At 33.4% G+C, this 22,431-nt stretch overlaps 1 protein-coding gene across 1 annotated transcript; it reads right to left on the bottom strand.

Annotated features, from left to right (window-relative positions):
- Positions 1 to 994: 994 nt before the first annotated feature.
- Positions 995 to 19,751, bottom strand: LOC114754797 (ATP-dependent DNA helicase SRS2-like protein At4g25120). Its single transcript, XM_028943625.1, has 29 exons — positions 19,694 to 19,751; positions 18,702 to 19,458; positions 18,549 to 18,590; positions 18,256 to 18,419; positions 16,804 to 16,999; positions 15,314 to 15,370; positions 15,108 to 15,213; positions 14,883 to 15,016; positions 14,677 to 14,751; positions 14,413 to 14,538; positions 14,213 to 14,332; positions 14,046 to 14,129; positions 12,461 to 12,574; positions 12,255 to 12,355; positions 10,175 to 10,241; positions 9,653 to 9,703; positions 7,672 to 7,749; positions 6,912 to 7,118; positions 6,796 to 6,834; positions 5,877 to 5,948; positions 5,690 to 5,776; positions 5,561 to 5,617; positions 3,985 to 4,193; positions 3,790 to 3,883; positions 3,303 to 3,353; positions 2,563 to 2,625; positions 2,389 to 2,448; positions 2,093 to 2,155; positions 995 to 1,265 (listed from the first exon to the last, which is right to left on the bottom strand). Exons 2-29 carry the CDS (start codon positions 19,422 to 19,424, stop codon positions 1,176 to 1,178), a joined length of 3,330 nt encoding a protein of 1,109 aa, XP_028799458.1. The 5' UTR covers positions 19,425 to 19,458; positions 19,694 to 19,751; the 3' UTR covers positions 995 to 1,175.
- Positions 19,752 to 22,431: the final 2,680 nt, after the last annotated feature.

The raw sequence follows: 22,431 nt of genomic DNA, 5'->3' as shown, positions 1-22,431 counted from the left end.
GGACAATACAAGTTAACATTCTGTTACCATTGGCCGTATAACTTCACTGTTTCACATTCTTTGATGCTCTATCATTGCATTCCACGTTCTAATGCATATCTAAAATCATGAATTCATTGCTTCAAATGTGATTGGTTATTTAACTGGGTATTACAAGATTTTAAGAATAAAATTGTTAATGTGTAAAAATATTTGTAAACTTTTACTTAAAGTGTGCCTAGCGTTATAAGCTTTATGAAGTTTTAAAAAAAAATATCTATAAACTTACAAAATTCAAGCAAAAATGATGCGATCAGTAAACTTGTCTAATGACTTACTTTTTATGATGGGAGCTTCACGCTAACGTCACAAAAATACGAAAATATCCATGACCACTAAATTTAATTAATTCTTTGTTTTAGCAAAAAAAATTATTAAAATTTATTACACCATGATAATATTAATAATTTTATGCTACTAAATTTTCACCAAGTTTAATTTAATTTTTTTGAGTTTGTAAAGTGAATTTTTAGTTAACATTAGTCTAACTAACAAAAAATGTTGATTCAGCAAATTTAAAGGATAATTTTGTGATTAGATATTGAAATATTTATCTGTAATTTAAATTGTGTAAATAGAAAACCATTTAAAATAAAAGCTAATGAAGATGTCATTTGGTTTTTAACATCAACAAAATCCTAAGCATGCTTTTTTAGCATTTAAACTCATTTAGTATTTTTTGTTAATGTGTTAACATTAACCCCATATTTGGTATACGAGAATTAGAGGGGATTGAAGGGGAAATTTTTTTTAATGAACTTAATTTTGAAAATTGAAGTAGAATTATAAAATTTTAATAAAGAAATGTAATATAAAAAAGTAGGCAAAATTAATTTAAAATTTTTAATCCCATTTTTCTAATTTTTTAAACGGAGGTAATTAAAATTTTCCCTCCCCTCTCCTTACTTCTATTCTCCTCATATCAAACAAAGTCTAAGACTGAAAATACACTTCTAAGAATACAAAGACATGAGATAAAAAGGAAAAAAAAAAAAAAGAGTAAAAACATCAGAAATTGAAGATAATTAAAACCCAAAAGGCTCATATAAATTGTGTCATTAAACAAGATAATTACATCCTCCGTTGAAAGAATATTATACAATAGAACTAACCGCATTTAAACTAAAAGCTTTTTCTTACAATGATTTGTATTGCTCGATAAGATGCGATGCATGGAGGCGCGATGTAGGAGTCGTAGTGCATCCCAGTTTCTTCAAATAAGAAATCTGCAGCAAGGCATTTGAAACATAAAGACAGGTTCAAAATGAATAGAAAGGCATGGAACTACAAACCCATCCCTCCATCCAATTGGAAATATATATAGATAAATATATGATGGAAATATATATATGTAAATATACGAAATCAACGGTAATACATCAATAGGATTTGATCGTGAAGTCTTCAATTTTGAGCTCCATGCTCGTTAAGTCAGAACTCATGGAGGCATCTTAATGTATTTAAACAACTATTGCAAGAAAATGGACAAAACATTTTGAATCCTAAAACAAGGAACCATATTATTAACCATAAAGTTGGACTTTTTTCTAACAGCATATCAGCATTGTACTTGAATGAACACTTAGCAGGTAATGCAACCCTCTGATTCAAATATAAATATTAAATAACTAATTCACAGAATTCAAAATGTTACTTAAAATTGGTTAAATACAATAAATATGCAAAACAATATAACTTATTTTCCTAAAACACTTTTACTTATGGAGAAGGTAAATGGGAGAGCGAATAAGTGCAAAAGGAAATGAGAGAGAATAAATGTTAAAAAGAGATAAAAGAGACATACGATTAATTAGGGGTAAAAATGTTAAATGATAAGATAGATCCAAAGTGATACTTTAAAAAATAAAAGAAAAAAACCAAGCCCTTTTAGAGATTCGATGCTTATATTTTGAATTGGAGGGATTATTTGATATGTTCAAAAAAATTGCGTGACTTCTGTGATTCTGCTTAAGCCATAGCTTACTTGAACTAATCTTTTACCTAATCCAATAGGAAAATCAAATTAATGACGTTATAGCCTACATTTGCTTACCTGCTTATGAGTTGGCGTTGCTGAACCCATTGCACTGTCAATCCTTGATTTCATGAAGTGCTCCTGAAATTGAATGAAATAGTCACATTTGGTTTTGACAAATTAACACTAATGGGCCTATAAGAAGTTTATCATATTCAACATCTAAAGAAAGGGTTTTAACAATTCAAATGACCCATATTACCAGATTTTTCTTTTGGTAAATTATTGTTTAGCATCGATGAAATGTGGTTTTCTTACAGTTCATCAAAGATCTCATCAAAATCCAACTAATTAAACGGTCAAGTAACCCAAACCTGTTTTTCTCTCGTAAGTAGAGCACGTTTATCAGCAGGAATCTGCTCCCACCTCAAAACCTACAATTAAATTTCAGCCTCACAAAATTAAATATGACCGAAGATCCCATTCTTTTGAAGCGGAAACTCACAGATTTTATTGCACTTTTGCAGCAAACATCTAAGGTAACTTACATATTGAGCATACTGAAATGCTTCATCACAGCTAAGGCAAGACTTGAGTGAACGCAACAAATCCTGAAATTGCAGCTAGAAATCAAGGTGATGAAAGTGTAAAATTCAAGACATTCTGCAAAATGAATCATCTCAGGATGTTTCACTCAATGCATAAAATGAACAAACAACAATCATAAATAATAGATAAAAGAGTCGAAAAGGATGAGACTGATGAGACTGGTTAGAGGGAGGAAAAAGAAAAATCGTTCGTCTTGTTTCAGGACTGTTCTCAGTAAAAGGAATGAGCACTTCAACCCTTATGTGGCCAAAGGACATATGAACCACAAACACAAAAAATAAGGCTTATATTTGACCGCCATATATGTTAAACACTTTGGGCACTTCAAATTATGTGGGTAATCTAGATTTGATCATGTAGCCATCTCTCAGTGTCAATCACTACAGACAGACAAAAAAGTAAACTAGTTTATATGGAGGATTTTCAAAAGCAGATCATGGAAGTTTAATAAGCATAATTCATGACTCCTGCCACCAATTAAGATTAATGAGATCAAATAATGGAAATAAAAACCGTAACCTGAATATAAAATACGTAACATTTCAAGTGAATGTGAAAGAACGCATGAATGCAGTGCTAAGTAACTTCAAAGTTCGTTCACCGAAAAAAATAATAAAAACAACAGTGACTCTAAATCCCTCAGAAAGATTGATCCGGAAAGAGGCACACATCGATGGACCTTGTTTTTGTTCCTCTTATCTCTTAGGCGTTCATCAATTATAAAGCCAACCTGCATGGAAAAACAAAAAATAGAGAACTTGATTCAGTTACCAGATAGATGATAGGGCATCCTGTATGCCTGCTTGTTTTATTAATAAACTTAACCTTGTATAATCTTCAACGAGTAGAATTCCTTAATGTTTTAAAGTTTATATTAATCTATGATTTAAATTTATAATTGTCTTGATTATTACATATTATTATTATAAACAATAATAGTATTTCTTCACACTGCCTCTAATAAACAATAAAGCACGCAGTGATTAAGGTAATTGCTATAAGACAGCACTCATTCGGCCGCAGGCGGATTTTCTGCAGTCATTGGAATAGAACCAAAGTTGGTCTGATTGGGAGACTCCAAATGTGGTACTTCTAAGTTTGAATATGCTGAAATTGACCAAGCTAATGCCACAACATATACACATTACATTTTGTGGCAATAGTACCTTGCCAAGCAACCTCTTAGGATCATGAAATGCTTTCTTTCTGGCCCACTGATGGAATAATTGAGAAATTAAAGATCTGTCCTCCACATGAAATCTGAAAGAGATTAATATTAGGAAGGAACTTTTCAAAACCAAACACTGCTAAGAGCATGATAAATAACAATGTACTATAATTATCCCAGATTGGAGGGGGACCTTCTTAACAAATTACTTCCATTATTTGCCCATGCAATCTCTGCAAGCTCCATGGAACACTCACTATCACCGTTGTTTAGCAAACAACCAGGGATAGGCATCACGTCTGCTTCCGATTGTTGCTTATTGACCAACAGATCATTAGACTGGACAGTTTCCTTTGGGAGAACTTCTCGCTTAAGGTGTAACTCTTGTGCACTGATTTCACCCTACGTAAGCACATACTATTCACTGATTGCACAGTCATAAATAATTGAATATCTAAATAACATTAGCAGATATTAAATAATTACTAGAGAAAAGATAAAACTCCTATTGAGAGGAATAAAAGAAGAGCATTTTCAAAACAGAACTATTACAATCATCAGTTGTAATAAAATCACATTTGAACCCCAGTGGAGTTTCATATAGAGTAATCATTGTGTATATTATTTGCCTATGATGATATACTGATGGAGCTCAAGCTCTAAACTGTATTCAAATTAGCAATAATTTGGCAGGGTGTAAGTATAATCAGATATTCACACAGAAAGTAACAAAATATCAGAAATACAATCACACTTATTCCAAGCAACTTCTGTGATAGGGACATGGAGCATCAGGTGTGTAACAATTTGTGTACTTTAGAACTTGCAGCAAACCCACTTTTAAACACAAAAACCAGGCATGTTGAATTAGATTAACACTTTATTCATGAAGAAGTGCCAGACGGAGTATTAATGGAGAAATTATATGCATATAATTATTGGAAATAGAATTTGATTTTATTTCATCTGTTTTCATACATTCCCCATATCCCTGTTTTCTAGGCCTACACGTTAATGGCTCTACCTTTATTTCTTTGCCCTCCATTCAAAACAGTCATGGTTCAGATTCTATTCTTATCTGTTATTAGAAGTGAACCTTGTTCCATCAGCAGAACAAGTGATAAATATATTGACAAAAACCTGTCATATAAATGTTTACTTGTTCGGGCAGATGATTGGTGTGAAGAAAATTGAAGATCAGAGGCAGTTGGAAATTGGTGGATTTTCAACGGGTTAAATTATCATTTCACCCAAACAGAAAATTCCAGTCCTACCATTTTTTTTCTGTTCTGTTGTAATGTAAATTGTTTCATTTGAAACAGTTTTGACCGGGAACTCCAGAAACAAACGTCTTTTGAAGGGCTCACCAGTTAACATTCCTTCACTGGATTATATCTTAATCACAGGAAAAGCGGTTCAAATAAAAAAGTTCGCACAGCTATGCCAAAGAATTGGCCCCCACCCAAAAAATCAAAAGGAAGAAAAAGGGGGGAAAAAATTCAATGGAGAAATACGGATTCAGAGCTCGCTCAGATGGGTAGTCCCAGCTACCACCTTGAAAACAGAAACAATTGAAACCTCAAGCTTCTCTCAAACCTAACCAAGATAAAGCAGAAGGGAAGTACGACCGGTGTAGGTTTGAAATACTAGCGAGGAGTACACTTATTTTAACTTAATCATCACGCTATTAGACCATTTGAACACCGGCAATAAAATTAATAGGCCTCAGTCAAAATGTTTAGTAGAAAAGGGGAAGGCAGACGAAATACCTGGACCTCTAGAAGATGATGAGGAATTTCTTTTACAAACCGTGAAGGTTGAAGAATCTGGAGATGTACAAAATTGGTAAGATCCAATGTGAGAAATTTACAGTGAACTTTATCTTAAGCAATACAAACCTGCCAATTTGAATCCAATGTTACATATAGAATAAAAAGCTTCTGACGAGCACGAGTCATAGCAACGTAAAACAAACGTCTTTCCTCCTGAAAATCGTATGAGAATCGATTTAGATAATCAATCTGAAACAATAAAGTTGAGGACATATAAATAACTTCAGCAACTCTACCAAGAATCATGGTATACCTCAACTAAGGTTCCTGTTTCCTTTACATTACCGTTGAAATCATGTAATAGAGGAATCTCAGATTCATTTGCCTATACCAGCAGAAAACACTAATTAGCTTAGGCAAGAAAGCATATCAATTCATATGTATAATTTTCATAACACACAACAACAGAACAGAATTATGATCCCTGGACTAGGAGATCACATCAAAATGAATTGCAGAGCTAGACGCACTTTATGACTGACATGTTCAATTGGATGCTTGGAAAAAACTAAACATATGATATTTGGTAAGTTTCAACAGTACTCAGTTCTAATTCAGTGACTTCCAATGTGCAAACAGACATAAAAGTCAATCATATAATTACTTCAAGATCATATTGTGAAAAACGAATTTAAATGATAAAAGAATGATTGAAGTTAGGGACAGGGACTTCTTAGGCAATTTACAATAATGCCCCCAGAACTATAAAAAAATCTGCAAAAACCAAAGGAAATCAAAGTCTGTTTACAATAAACTACAAAATAATATACTACTTCACACGCATAAATGAGTGCATAAGAGATTGAATTTTCTTTTGAAAATATAAGAAATCATTAAACACGTCTGAAATTGTAAGGAAATTTTTATCCACTTCATTTTTAGCCTATGACCAACATGTTGAATTAGATACTTATAAAAAGCCAGATGAAGTGATATTTGATATGTTTTTCAACCAATAGTCGGTTCTGACTTCCAATGTGCAATTACGTTGTCAGCCTGACATATATGTCAATCATATAATTACTTTAAGATGACATAAATGCATATGGAATTTGAATTATTCTTTGAAAACAAAAGAAATCACGAAGCAAATCTGAAGACGTAAAGAAAGTTTTATCCACTTCATTTTTTAGCTTGTCACAGACCAATATCATACAAAAAGTTTAACATACCTTAATTATGAAGACGACATCCCACTCCAACCCTTTTGCCTACATAGCAAAACACGTAACACTATTAAGAATTTGGCAAAATTCCCTTCAATATGTACGAAGTGAGACTGAAGTACCTGATGAATGGTAGTCAATGTCACAGAATTTTTATTGTCCTTCCTCCTAGCACAGAAATTTTCCTTCTCTCGCTGAGATAAATAGTCAATGAATTTTCTTAGCACATTAGTGCAGCCTTTTTCTAACATTACTTCCTCATCCCTTTTCACCTCGACAAGTTTAGTAGACAAAAACTCGGAGACATCATCCAACAGGTATTGAAGAACCTGAATAAAGAAGTAAATAATGCCATGAACAAACAAGAAAAACATAAAAAAGGATTCGACATTAAATTTCAAAGGGTTGATAAATTTACTTTTATTTTCAAAAGACCATCTTCCCTCCAGAATGTAAGTGAGATATAGGTGTAATGCAGGATTAAACTCCAGCTTATTCATCATACTTTTGACCTAATTTTATCTTTCTTTCTTATTCGATAAGATTAGAAGCAGATGAGATATTTTTTCCTCATTTTGCTTGATTATCAGGTTAGCTGACTAAACCCTGAATTCTCTATTATTTGTCTAATCTCTATTTCCCTCTAACTATTGAATAAGAAAAGAATGGTTTCTGTCACTCACAATACAAGCTCATCGAACCATATAATTTACTGGTATTGAAAAATTCGCTTTCTAAAATACCATAAATTACTATTATTGTTCATTCTACACTTCATGCGTGCTCATAATGGTTCTACTTTCAATGCGTATTTTCAGTTCAGTTTGGTTTGACTTTGAACTCTTCCAGTCTATTGAATGAGCACCATGAATAAATACTTACAGATCTGACATCATAGTCTTCATTCAAATATGTCCCTCCATCAACATCAACCACTGCCCGTTGGTCAAGAAGGTATTTCTAAAATTCAAAGATTTCAACATTAATAAGTAGATGAATAGCTATTGAAGAATCAGAAAATCAAATTGGAATATTAAGAAAGAAGCTTCTATTAGACCAAAAGGAAGAAAGAAGGGCATGTATTCATTATGGAGCAAGCTAGGAAAGATTGACACCTATTCTCCATCTTGAGTGGGAGTGATGGAAATCATTGACATGAAGGGCTTGTTTAATGGGCCTGTTGAATATTTTATCTTTCCTTCCTTTGTTTCTGTTTTTGTTTTTTGTTAACGGAAAATAAGTGAAAAGTCCCTGTTTGAAAATTTTAGTGGTCAAAAGGACCTGATATGTTTTTATACGCAAAAAGTACTTAATACTTTGGAGGATTTCATATACAGAAAGTACTGGTACTAGAATTCAAGTCTTCATAGCCAATAAAAACAAGGTTTTTGGCCGATTTTCCCCTTTGTTAATCCCAATTATGTGGGATTATTATGATATGTTATCTTTATTTAATTCAGGGAGATTTTGTAAGATATTTAATCAGACTGATATCGTGATCTATACTGTCTCTCTACTGGTTTATATATTCAACTCAATACTCTATAACCCTAATTTCCAATATGGAATGCGAAATTCTTCATTAACAAAGCCTTTTTCTAAAATATAATTGACAATCTAGAGTTCACATAAAGTATTCATTCATGGGAGAATCTACTGCTGGGTATTTATTAGTTTTGTCCAAAAATGTTTTGTTTTATGAGATAAACCCTAGAGGCAATTCTATCACTTTACATGACACTGGCTAATTGCGAGAAGCCCCGCCAGGAATGAGCCCAAAAAGAGTAGGTGGCATGCCAAGTGACATCTTATGTGGCATTCAACTTCTAAGAGGATCACAAAGAGCAAGTGGCATGTTGAGTGGCATCCTAGGTGACATTCAACTTCCCAATGGTGCACATGGAGGAAGAAATGCAAAAGATCCTATTCAAGAGGGCTCCTAATTAATTCCTTTTATTTTCAATTAATGTTATAATAATTTAAAAGAGTGTTTTAGGATTTAGTGGATTATTAGGAAGATTTCAAGGATCTTTTATAATTAATTTATCTTTTTTTAAATTAAGCTATTGTTTAGATATCAATTTGAGTCTTTGTTTTTTTTTTTTTATTTTAAGATGAGCTTTCGTTTTGTAAGTTGACCATCAGTTAAGTGAACCTTGTGGGCTCAAGGAGGTAAATTAGCGTTTTTAAAGAGTCTTGCTTCGGTTACAATTCTTCTTTGCCTATTTAAAGGCACATAGTGTTAGGTTATTTTGAGGGATTAATGAAGTTGAATTTTCTGAGCAAGTTGAGTGCTTGTGTGATTGTATTCTTGGTTGAATAGAATTAGGGTTTTTTCAAGAGATTGATTTCCTCTTGTGGTTTCATCCTTATAATTAGGGATCTAAGACCAAATTTCCTTACATCCCTAATTCTCTTATCAAAGACTTTGCTTGATTTGGAATTCGTGGGTGTGACCTCTGAGTGTATTTTTTGGGTTCCTAGGGCAAGTCGCCTAGTGGCTCCATATCATTTTAGAAAAATCCACATTAGTATAAGATGTAAATCTACTCATGATATATACCGTCTCAAAAATGTTTATTTATCCAAAACCAGTTTTTATTCACTAGCAATCTTCAAACTTAACATACCACACATTTTTATTGAAACAAAACACTATTTGAGTAGAAAGTAGTAATTTTTTTTAAAATATAAAATTTAATATTTAAAAAAGATAGTTACATTACTTTAAGTGTCAAAAAACTAAGTCAAAACATGGGTAAGAGCCACCTTACATAAGTAGGTTACACCCATTATAAATATGACAAACAAATCATTACAGGATACAAAACCTAAAAGAGAAAATTTCCAAGTTTAGACAAACCTCAGGTATCATGCTTGCCACTGATGATATAACAGCTGAAATTGAACTTGCCTGTTGCAAAAGGTACACATGAAAATAGCTTAATTTTCATTAAAAAAAAAAAACTTAATGACGTGCTATAACATCTCAGGGAAAAAGCATACCATACATTGATAACAAATATGTTCTCCTAACATTTGCAAGATTTTATTTTCTTGACAGATGAAGATATACCAGAGAAAAGTGAGAACTATTCTGAGATATCTTCTTTGTCAAAAAAAAAAAAAATTTTGGGGGGGGGGGGTGTGGTGTGGTTGGGGGAAGGAAAAATGCAACTAAGTTTTCTAATCTTTGCATGTTAGAAATACAGGTTATCAACTAGAGCTATCACCAAGCATTTGCATGGTGAACAGTGTTTGAGTTCATGCATAACGCATGCTATAAAAGTTATTAACCAGGACGCATATTCAAATTAATGAAGACTAGAGTAACAAGCATTTTAGAAATAGAAGTCAGCTATCTAAGCTTACACAAGGCATTTACCTGGTGAACGAGCTTTGACATCATCTCTAGTGTCATGAGTACCTTCCTACCATGCGCAAGCTGACTCCTATGATCAACAACAGCTATGACATATGAGAAATGATAAAAGGCAGAGGCGTTATATTCAATCTTGTAATAATTCCTAGAAATGACTTGACTAGGAGTTAACTAGCAAATATTTTCCTTCCTGTTTTTAATGCTTGATTGTCTCTAGGCTTGTGTACTCTAGGCTTGTGCATAAATTGATCAAACAAATCAATTTGTGGGCCCTCTTTGTATCAGATCCAAGCTCCAAATTAAGAGCAGACTCATTGAACATGAGGAAGAGAGTAAATGTAGGGCAAGAGAGCCAGAAATTGTCAAACAAATTCTAGAAATCATCAAATCGATGTCCATTGTCCTTGATGGATCATAATTGTAAAGCTCTGGCCTTGAAGCATCGAACAATATCATGCTTGATACTAAGAAGATGAACCACCAAAACTTCAAAGAGTAGTTGACTGGAGAGATAAAAGAACCTGATGGATCTGATATAGTGGCTATATTACATTAGCATACAAAGAACTCTATAATATCATTATGGCTTGTTAATATAATGGTACCCATAATCTGAAAGTCCTCCATGTTTCCTCAGAATGCTAGAGAAATATAGGAAGCTCTGTATGGCATACTCTAATAGAGAGGACATGTCATAAACTTTTGATATTAAAACCAACTTGTGACAATTGACGCTGGCACGTTGAAGCATGCCACACTACTATATGGAAATGTAGGCATTATGCCAGGAGCTTGATTTAAATTTCGAATAAGAATGGAATGCACTGGCGATGCTGTTTTACTCGAACCAAAAGCCTGGGGAGAAAAAAGCCCCCCCGGGGGGGGGGGGGGAGTGAATTTGTTTCAAGTTTCTATCCTCTTGAAATCCTTACAGCTTGTTGATACAGGGTTTTCAATCGGGTAGAGGAGAGGAGAGGAGGGGTGGGGAGGTGAGGAAAGGGGAGTAGGGAAGGATTGCAACTCCCCTCCTCTTGTTTAGTTAAACAATTTCTAATAGAAGAGAGGGGATCAACTTTTCTCCCCTCTCTTCTTCCCGTTCCCTGAAAAAGTGGGGGGTTTTGGAGGGGAAACTCTTAAATGAAGCCTTCTTAAATATTATTGCCCGATAATAATATTAAATTTCCAAGTTGCCCTAAAAATCTCTCTCCTTCCCACCCTCCTCTTCGTTCCACTAAAGTCCCCTCCCTTCCCCTTGTTGAACCAAACAAAGTGCTAAGGAATAATATTGAATTGAAAACCACTACCATCTACTCCTGAGGCATTTGCAGAAGTGAGAAAAGAAGAGGCAAGTCACTATAAACTCTAATGTTCTTCCTACCCCTTATCTAGACACTCCGATCACCAAACAACCTCCCATCATCTACGCATACCACAAGCATCCTCATTCTCAACCTCCTAATGGCCTTGGTGATGCTGTTGTTGAATAGTGTAATCCATTCTGTAGTATTTACAACACAAGTATTAGAATATTATAGTACTACTACAATGTCTATAGTGTTGAATAGTGTCTATACTTATCGTAATATTATTGTACCCTCTAGTACTGTCATAAGACATCTATGAATGGGCACACAACCCAACATATTCTCCAATTTCTCTCTCTAAGGTTTCACACTAATTTATCTCAATATGCCTTTAACCATTTCAAAGTATGGGATACATGTTATTACATAGCCAAAGAACAGAGCATTGAGTTTTATCAAATGCTCCCTCCATTCCTTGATAAATGAAGTGCTATAGACATCTTGCACATGGATCAAGAAAAGTTGTTAGATTGCTTTATTTGTTAAAAAAACATCCCAATATTCCAATTACAGCCTTATTAATTAAAGGGATACAAATATCATTCATCTTTGTAATCTGTGCAACCTCATGATTACAAGGGTAAATATGGAATATCTTTTAATTTTGTGACTAAACCCCTTATTATTTGGACCACCTTTTATTTTTGGAAGACGCCATATAAGGGACCAAAGAGAGCACTACCAGAAATAATGCATCGGCAAATATATTTCAACCAAACCTCTTGAAGGTACCAGAAATCTTGGCATTAAAGATGTCGCGAGCAGCAGATAAGAAACTACATTTCCGAATAGTTGAAATTTTCTTGACATGCTCAATTACCTGCAAGAAAACAAAACACTTATAGAGCACAATTATACAAACAATATCTGCGAACAAATACTTCCTTGCGCAGATTTGAAATAACTATCTTCATAAATCATGTACCCTCTTTTTTTGGTCTTTCTCAAAAGGCAATAAAGCCTTGAAGACACGAAGATATGGATCATCATCACAACCAGGTAATGCGGTGCGAAGCATGGCAATGATAGTTTTGACAACCTGTTACAAGATGGACTAAACAACATTCAACATGCATGGTGTTGAGAAGAGGGGAGAAGCTAGGGAGAGAATGTGAAAATAGATAGCTATGGAAAGCCAGAATAGAAAGGCTCATACAGTATAATTCTTATAATAAATGAAAGACAATACAACAGGCAAAACAAGCAATTCAAAACCAAGGAATACATACATGATTCAGCTTCCTATTTACCCATAAGCATGCACCCCTATACATTTTTTGTTTTTTGGTCAAAACACCCAAGCCAAATTTAAACATAAGCAATGTGTATTTGCATCCATTCTAACGGACCACAAAATAGATACGGGATATATCCAAATCTGAACGATAATTTGAAGCCACATCATTTCCTCTATGAATTATCTTTTTAAAAAAAATAGATCAATTATATAAAATGAAGAGAGTTAGACAGCTAAAGTTGGTATAATAAAGTTTCAAGAGTGGAGCATTATTAGTTTTACAGAGAGAGTGGCTGGAAAAAGATTTGCGTGACTCATCCTTTTAGTGGCTCATACTCCAAAGTATAAAAACAGAACAAAGAAGTTTGACTTCCATTTGATCCGAACCATACCGTATTGAACAACTCTAACGCTGTTCTTAGAGGAATTTTTTTTTTTCAATTCAAAAACTAACCAGTCATCAATGTATCAACAATAGCTATATAATATAAATTGTATTGCAAAATGCACTATTCGTAAAGAATGCACAATACAACTCACCTCATACACCATGCATTGCACAGAGAAACATGTCTAGCTTGATTCTCAAAGATATCATTCAATTATTTAAATTATTTCATTGTCTTAATATATTTCTAATAAGTGAATTAAAATATGAGTTCAAAACATTTTTAGAATTAGAAACAATCACAATAAAAGTTCAATCTAAATTTATTATTAAATTTAAATGAATACTTTGAAATTTCATTTAATTATCTAATTATATATGTTGGAAATAAAATTAAGAACATTTTCAACTAAAATTATTTTTTAAAAAGATTTTCTTATTTCACAAATAACAATTCTTACTTTTAAAAAAGTGAGCATAAATAAATAAAGATACTCATAATTCGTAAATAAGTATTAAAAAAATAATATTTTAAATAAATTTAAGTGTATTTCAATCAAGAATAAATTAGGATTAGAATGAAATATTTTAGTGTACTATGTTTTATTTAAAGTATATTTTATTTTATTTTGTTTTGTCAAAATTTTATAGGTTTAATTATTTTTTTAGGATTATAATCTTTTGTCAAGGTTAACATATTATCTTAAAAATTATCTCGGGGACTCTTAAAGTCAGGTCTGTGTAGCTGATTAGTAATATGATTGTATTAGCTTGTTAGTAGTCTATCCCTTTTCTACATATACCACCCCCATTTTCTATATTCTTGTTACCGGTTCCACATCGCAAATATAAATACGTTTTTAACTAGCTTGAAAGAAATTTTACCTTTTTACGATAGAAAGCCACACCATGAGTGTTAAAAGGTATTTTCCTTTCGCGAAAAGCAATTTGGAAGGCTTTGCCTGATATCTACAGGAGAAAAATCAGAAGGAAACATCTAGTGAAATATAAAAGTAATTGCGTGTATATTTAAAATAGCAAAGCAACGTCACCTGCCTACGATAAAGAATTGCAATATTGCCATACGAGGAATTAGCAGAAGAAAGCTCTAAGATCTTGTCGACCGCTAATGCACATTGGGCATCCTCGTTATGACATTCCATTACAGTAATCTAAAAATTTTATTCACAAAATCATTTTAGTTAGATAAATAGAAAAATCACAATAACAGATTATAACAGACATAGAGCACCTTAGATCCGCTTGAGTTGTCAGTAAGAACATTCTTTAATTGACATCGCTTGGTATTATTTCGTATCAGAAATGATGCAGCCTCAACAATGTAGCGTGTCGAGCGATAGTTTTTGTTAAGCCTAATCTGAATCATAAAGACGTGTCATGCAAGTACTTGGATGAAGATATTTAATGACAGGGTTTGGTTTCTATGCAGTTGGCTCAAAATTCGGAATGAATAACTAAGAGTGTAGCATGAAACGTGGCCAAGGACAAGACAAACCTCTTTGTAGTTTGGAAAATCACTACGAAAGGAAACAAACCCAGAAGTGTCCGCTCCATTGAAACTGAAAATAGACTTAAACATAAAACAGGCACTGGAATTCAGAAATAAGGACCTCCTTTTCAGGTGCTTGTAAGAAAAGTAAAACAAATATCTAACAGCATGCTTCTCTAATGTGCGAAATTTTAAAAGAATATAATCCACACCTGATCATCATCGCCAACAATAGTTATTTTGCCGTCGCAAGCAAGAACTCTTAGAAGAGTGTATTGCATGGAACTAGTGTCTTGGAACTCATCAATGACAATAGCTTTCCATAAATCCCGACACTCCTTGAAAACTTATTTACAAATTAAAAGAAAAGGTCAGCACCAACAGTTGTAACAAATGAAGAGAGCTTTAATTGCAGGCATATTTCAGAGAATACTAACCTTCAGGAAAATCAGAAAGCAGCTTCACTGAACAGCTAATTAAGTCATGATAATCCAAGGCATTACAAGATTTCAATATGTTATTGTAGTTCTCGAGAATTTCAGCCTGATTTCAATCCAGAGTAAGATTTAGAATTTGAATGAAAAATAGATAAATATGCATTCGTGAGTGGGTGAGTGAGTGGAACAGCCTTTTATCAGCTTACTCCCATTTCATTGCCTAGTTCACGATACTCTGCATAAGTCCTTCCTGAAGCTTTGGCCTGCGATGTTGTATGATTATCGTATATACCACGTTTCTAGATTGATAACTAGTAGCAAGACGGTAATAAAACACCCATATCAACAAATAAAATGTATTTCACAAATGCAGACATTGATCAATGCAAAATTGTGTCGACACAGGTCCCCAGCCACATAAAAATGAAAGCATGCCAGCCAGCATTCACGCAGATGAAGGATAAATTCTTATGCAGAGCTAAAAACTTAATACAAAGACTAGTACTAAAATAAGTACTAAAATAAGTTTCCCGCAAATGAGTCACGGATCCACAATAAAGGAAGGACTTCACATCTAATATATGGTATCGCTACAAAAGTAGTCAAAGAGTCTTTGGTAAATTCCCCGCAAAATAAGTTTGATCAAATATACTAATTCATCACATAAGAAAATAGAACCAAATGTTGCACAGTATAAAGGAATATTAGGATTTTTAAATTTCAACAACCATAAATGACTTGTAGGTAAGGTTATCATCTCTTCTTGATCCCCTTTAGTGTTCTATTCATGGCTCTCCTAAGGAAGTTTCGTTAACTGAGATGGATAGTGAATAGGGAATCAGGGAGTGGCAATATTGTTATTTCACAGTCATTTTATCTTTTGACTTTCATTGTGTCCTCTCTTTCAGGAAGTTGTCTAATCTTCCTTTGCACGTCTCTTTCTTTCTAGTAAAGATTTTTTTTTTTTTTTGGGGTACCAGAAAAGCTTCAATGAAATTCCATCATCCCTTGAACAGCTTTATCATATTCTACTCAGATATGGTAAAACGAACAGTTTGATCCAAACAATAGCATTAAGTGACTGTTTAAATTAAGTTTGAATGAAGACACATGATGGTTGAGTGATCACAGAATAAATCCAACAAGAGTCAAATGACCCTTTAAACTGCAAGGGGCAAACTAATTTTAGATCAAACAAGAAGGGAATAAACTATGATTTACCCCTTTTAAAAATTGACCCCTTAACCTCCCCCTATAAAAATACTTTGACCATTAGAGGGCACATCTTCCCTCTACCCTGTGCACTTACGAGCAACCATATTCTTGACATACATGGTCTTCCGAAATCCATAATATCTATTAAATGGTAACTCTTCTCTTAGTGGGAAAGACTTCTAAATTTGTAATATCACTCAACAATGCAAAAAGGAAGAGTGTTACAGAACCTAATTATGCTTATAAGCTCTTATTATTCCAGTTTAAGCATATTCAAACCACAAACAACCTCATCAAAAAAAAGTCAAACTCTTCGCAAACAAGGATTTCAGCATATAGTTTGTTTAGTACATAGGAAGAGTGTAGTCATGGTGTTTATAATTAACACAAAAGGATTAAAGGATATCAAAGGCTAAGAAGCGCTTTATCATTCAAAAAGAATATAAGGTAAAAATGATTTACTCCGCCAAAAACACCACACCTGAGTCACAAACTTCTGCCATTTCTTTGCCTTATCCTTGAACTGTTGACTTGTTAGACTACTGGACTTTTCGCCAATCAACAAAGAACAATCTTTTTGTTTAGTTTTTCCATTTTCTAATAACCGGATGGCTTCAATAATTGCTTTTCGCTGTTGGCCTTGTCCATAAACTAAGAAATCCGATGTGCGACCTAACCTGCAATGTAAGTGGCCGCACTATTCTGAATTTATGAGCAAAACATGAATTAAATTATTACAGCTGGAAATGTTGGTTAGCCTAGAGTCATAGGCGTATCATATATGTCCATAAAAACCTCTCTTCAACCCGCCCATTAATTATAGTGGATTTCTCAAAATATTAGGACTATATGTTGTTCAATACAATATATTGCTTCTTAATGTGTAGCATGTGATAGGTCTTAAAGTTCAAAGTAACTGTCCCTTTCCGGTCAAAAAAAAAAAAAAAAGTAACTGTCCCTTCTGTCTCAATGCTGAAAACCTATTCACCGAAGAAAATCAGAAAAAGGATCTTCTGATATTTAATTCCTCAAAATGGAAAAAGCTACGCATATAAAGATCCCAAGCAATGAGTATCTCATGAATTAAGCAAGTATAAATAACAAAAATAAAAAGCTTCATAAATTCATTCAAAAACGTTAAAGGAAAAAAAAAAAAAAAAGATTAAAATATGATTTTTTATTAAAAAATTATTAATAAATAAAAACATATTTCAAATAAAATAGGTGCTTAATTTTAAGTAACCGAAGTTGGAGTAAACCAACCTAAAATCTGTCTAGTGGTGGGCGGTGCCCTGCAGTAAGAAGTAAACTTATCGGGGGTCTCAAAGGCCAGTACGGTGTAGCTCCCTAATCTAAGAGGTGCATCAGGCATCATGTTCTAATAATACTATCAAAAATTAGTAGAGAAGGAAATAGCATCCCAGATCTGAATAGTGCTCTGAGCCTCTGAATTATTTCAGGCAGCTCTGATCTTACTATTATATTTGGGGAGAATAAGAGACAATTCCCCTCCCCATATCAACGCCCAAAAACATAAACACTAATAAATAAAGCAAAATATCTCCCTCATGATTATGGATATGAACTTATGGAGAGTCAACCAGTAAAAAAGAGGAAACAAATTAAAGGCCAGTAGAACAAATGGCGAAATGCCAACAGAATCAATCACATGAAAATCCACAGGGTTCTCCAACGCTCAATCTCCTATTAAGCTCTCCAATTGAATGAAATACGTCCAATTCTCTAATCTTGTTGTTAAACTTCAGATTAGCTTATGGCATGTGACGGGCACCATGATGGATATTTGAGTAGCTAGTGAAATAAACCAAGGCTCTAGTACATAAAACAGAACTGAGAGAAACAAATAATCCATAACTTATTAGCAGCAGCTACAGAGAACATTAAAGAGATAACAAAATAAGGAGCCGCATACTTTTCAGCATGTGAACGACAAAGCCGCAAGGAAAATGAATGAAATGTGCTGATTGTAAGTTCTTTTGCTATTGCCTTCCCAGCAATGGATCCAATTCGTTGTCTCATCTCAGAAGCTGCTGCAGTCGTGAATGTCATTGCAAGAATATTTGATGGACCGATTCCCTGAACAAATTTTTTATCAGAAAATGAAAAACGTAAGGATAAGCTGATAAATAACATAAAAATGGATAAGGAAGAGAACTTCAGTTAAGAAAACTAGAAAAAGAGGGATACAAGTCAGAGCTGCGCCACCTCACTAAGTAGCACCAAAATGCGCCCAACCATTGTGGATGTCTGATCAAATACATCCCAAAAAAAAAAAAAAGATTTAACTCCACCTCCAATAATAAAAACTAGTGCCCAAAGAAAAAAATCCAAGGTGTAGAGAACAGAAAAGGTGAAGACCTTCCCACTTCCAGGACCAGCAACAATTATTAAGGGGATTGAAATATCAGTGCAAGCTGCTTCTCTTTGACGATCATTTAGAGACTTCAAATATTTTGAATATTCCTCGGGCATGTTGCCATTTTGTGTGCCATTCCGAGAATATGTGTGTTCTTCAGGATCCAAATCAACCACATCTTTCAATAGGTCACCACTCATTACACTCTCAATACCAGAAATAGTACCTGAACTCACATTTACATCACCGTTGATATCATTGTCATTCCGACCTTCCTCTTGAAAGCTACCATCTGGCTCCTGCCCCATTGATTTTGCAGCTGATTTCTGCTGACATATATTGTCAATTTGCTCTAAGATAGATTCATCAAAATCATCATCAAGAAGACCAGTCATCGGAAAATTTTCCAATGGTCTAGAACGCTCAGATTCTGCCCTCGAAGTTTCAAAATCTGACAGACTCATGCTTTCTGCTGAAACAACGGGAACAGCCATTGTTCCTGCACTTAAACTGTCAGTCTCTTTCCTTGGAGTTTCAAAATCAGATAGCCGCAGGCTCTTGGTAGAAACTATGGGACTAGCCTCTGGTCTTGCACTGAAGCTATCATCGATTGCATCACACAGACTATGGCCATAGCCCATTGCAGTCTTTGTCTTGTTTAAAAAGGCAGATTGGGTATTCACCGGCAACTCCGCTAGAGGAACCCTTTCGGTAATGGAAACCATAGCAGGCTCATCAACTTTACCTCCATTCTTGATTCTGTAAACATAAATAAATGTACAAGGAATAAACCAAAATGTGCCGATTAACTCAAGCAGGCATATGCATATGATCTCATGTACAAGACAGCTACAGGCGAACAGGAAAATTTATACCAAAAATGATTAAGAAAAACTTAAAGAGAATGTGAAATTTCGTGTCTCATTATTCAGACCAGAAAATGGAAGATATCTTTCGTACATCAATATGAAAAACAAGACTGCATATTACTTACTGATAAGGAGAATCTTGAGGGTGGCTGGAGGTGGACGAGTCATCGCGAGCCCTTTTGCGAGCAAGAAGCGGCTTCGCAGCCCTAAAAATACCAGAAATTTGAGCACTATGCTGGTCCATGGGAATGGAGCAGCAGGAAGTCGAAACGAAGTATAAATTTGAATTTGTATCTCCCTCCCCCGATTTTTCTTTTTTTAAAAAAATGTAAAATGCGTCGAAATTAAAAGCAAATGAGTTAATATCATTGTTATTTGTCATACTTCAATCGAATTTTGTTTTTTATAGTTTCAAACGATTAGGTTTTTTTTTCTTTAGCCAACTTCAGATTATTGGTTTTAATCTTTATAGTTTTATAAGGATTTGATTTGAGTTTAAGTGGAAAAATATATATAAGGATATGATTCATAATTTTTATATTATTGATCACCCTCTACCCAATTGTCCTAAAATAAATTTTGATGAAGAATTCTAATTATTGTAAGTTATATGGTTATCTTCAGTAATAAAATACATCTTTACTACCAAAAAAAAATACAAGAATCAAAATTAAAATTCACTAAAGGACCCATTTATTTATTAAACTCAGATCAACTTCTTGTAAAACTATAAATTTAAAACTAAGGAACCAACATTAAAATCCGATCTAATTATAAGATACAACTCAACGTGGGTTCCTTAAATTTTTTTTCCCAGATTACAAATATCATATCTGACACATGTTTATCATATTTGGCATTAAAAACAAATTAGAGAAAGTTGAAATAAAATCTGATACAGAAATAGAATGAAATTAGCGCCAAGGCCAAAAGACAAAGGAAAACAAAAACTAGAATAAAATTTTCAAAAATAAAATCAACATCAATTATTTCTAGGAATAAAAATGAACTCAGTAAAAAAAAACAACCGATAAAGAAAATGAAAAAAGAAAGAATTACAATTGTAATGGGTGATGTGTGCTACCAACTAATTTAATTCTATAGGTTCTAAATATAAGACTCATTTTATACGAAAAATTATATTACAAAATGAATCTTATATTTAGGAACGGAGGACTATATTGCTTATATACCAGCAAAGTATGTTTTAAAATGTCTAAATATATGCCTGAAGCTTAGACACATATTAGAGAAGAAGGTTTCAGGCAACCTTAGATGAGATCAAATTTTACGAAGTGTTGTTCTATATCAAGGCATGTTGGGATTTAAGTTGACTACAATTTGACTCGAGTTGGATAATGAAATTAATCAAGTGCACACATACAAATGGGATATTCAAGTATAGCAAGAGTTATGATATTGCAAGTTGAGCTCAAAACATTGGATTTAAAAAGCTCACATATCTTATATCTTATGAGGATAAATTGACTTGAACACGGCTGATTCTAGTCAAGTGTTCTTGACACAGGTTAAATATTAAATGAACATCTAAAATTCACAGAATTAGAGGGACAAAACTTGAGATAAATATATAATGAAGACTCTAAATGACATATCTCAAGTAAGGAAGATGACGCAATATGAAATTCAATGAATAATACATTGAAGCTCATGGTCAACTTCTAGTTGATGACTACCGACTCAAGGTATATGAACTAATTGATGAAGTGCTACTCAACTCGAGCTACATAGTTGCTGACTCAAACTAATTTAACTCAAGGCTCATAAACTTGATCTTTTCAAATGATACATTCAAGAACTTCATAATATAAAGATCAACCCTACTAGGAAAAAGACATTTAACGTCACAAAATAATGGTGGTTAAGAAAAAAAAACACCATGAAAAAAAGACGGTGGCATTTTTGTAAATAAGTGGCCTGACGATTAAGTTTTCACAGCAGTTATTAAGAAAACCGTCGTGGAAAGTTTTAAAATAAGCCACGATAGGGTTCAGTTTTACTCATTTTCACAGTTTCATATCAGTGCATTGTGGTCTCCCTTTGTCCAACCACCAACGAACTTCCATTACCGGCCATTCCCCAACTTGTCCCACTATTTAAACTCTTCTATTTAGATTGTGGTGTCTTGTCGCCGTCTGTCACATCCAGTAAATGGTAATTAGGAATAAAGATATTCCTAAATATTCAAGGGCCAAAAATGATAAGGAGAAATAGAGGAATTTTGGTAGAAAATAATTAATATGATTTTCCAAGTCAATTATGAAAATTTTGACTAATTAAGAAAAATTGGTCAGGAATAATTATGAAAAAATATTTGCAAACCTCAGAAAATTAAGAAAAAATAATGATAATATTCCTTGAGAATTATATGAGGTTATATAATTGGTTTTATGATCAAATTACCCTTGGAAAAAAATTTCAAAGGAATTTAAGGGTGATTTAGGCTAATTTGAGGCCTTTTATTTGGAAAATTACAAATAAATATTTGGAAGGAGAATAAAATTTCAAGAAAAATTCCTATGATGTCCCAAGGAATTATAGGAGATATTGGGATTAAAAAGAGTTCCTCAAATATCCAAGATATTCCATAATTCCCATGACAAGTAGAGAAGTCTCAATAAAAAGGGAAAACTGGTTTTTTCTTTTTATTTAATTAAAGGGAATTCAAGATTGAGACAAAGGGGGTATTTTGAGAAGACAAAAATGAGGAGAATAAATTATGGATCTGACAAAAAATAATTATAGAGGCCAGAGTATTGTAATTATAGAAAAGAAGTTAAACTCGGAGTAAAAGTGCACCGATAAAGTAGAGACTAAAGTTTTGCACTTTACTTGGCCCATA

This window comes from Neltuma alba, unplaced genomic scaffold (assembly GCF_004799145.2).
Source record: "Neltuma alba isolate B1F8T4 unplaced genomic scaffold, ASM479914v2 tig00010189_pilon, whole genome shotgun sequence".
In the NCBI taxonomy this organism is placed as follows: domain Eukaryota; kingdom Viridiplantae; phylum Streptophyta; class Magnoliopsida; order Fabales; family Fabaceae; genus Neltuma; species Neltuma alba.
The sequence above is the reverse complement of the archived record's forward strand: the minus strand, read 5'-3'. Positions and strand labels throughout refer to the sequence as shown.

Bases quoted from the DNA above. Each gene is read 5' to 3' on its own strand.
- LOC114754797 (XM_028943625.1), bottom strand. From the start codon at position 19,424: ATGGTTTCCATTACCGAAAGGGTTCCTCTAGCGGAGTTGCCGGTGAAT. The intron at 14,539-14,676 runs GTTTGTCTTGTC...TTTATGATTCAG, and splicing joins ATTTTCCAAACTACAAAGAG to ATTAGGCTTAACAAAAACTA. The intron at 5,777-5,876 runs GTATACCATGAT...TACGATTTTCAG, and splicing joins AAACAGGAACCTTAGTTGAG to GAGGAAAGACGTTTGTTTTA.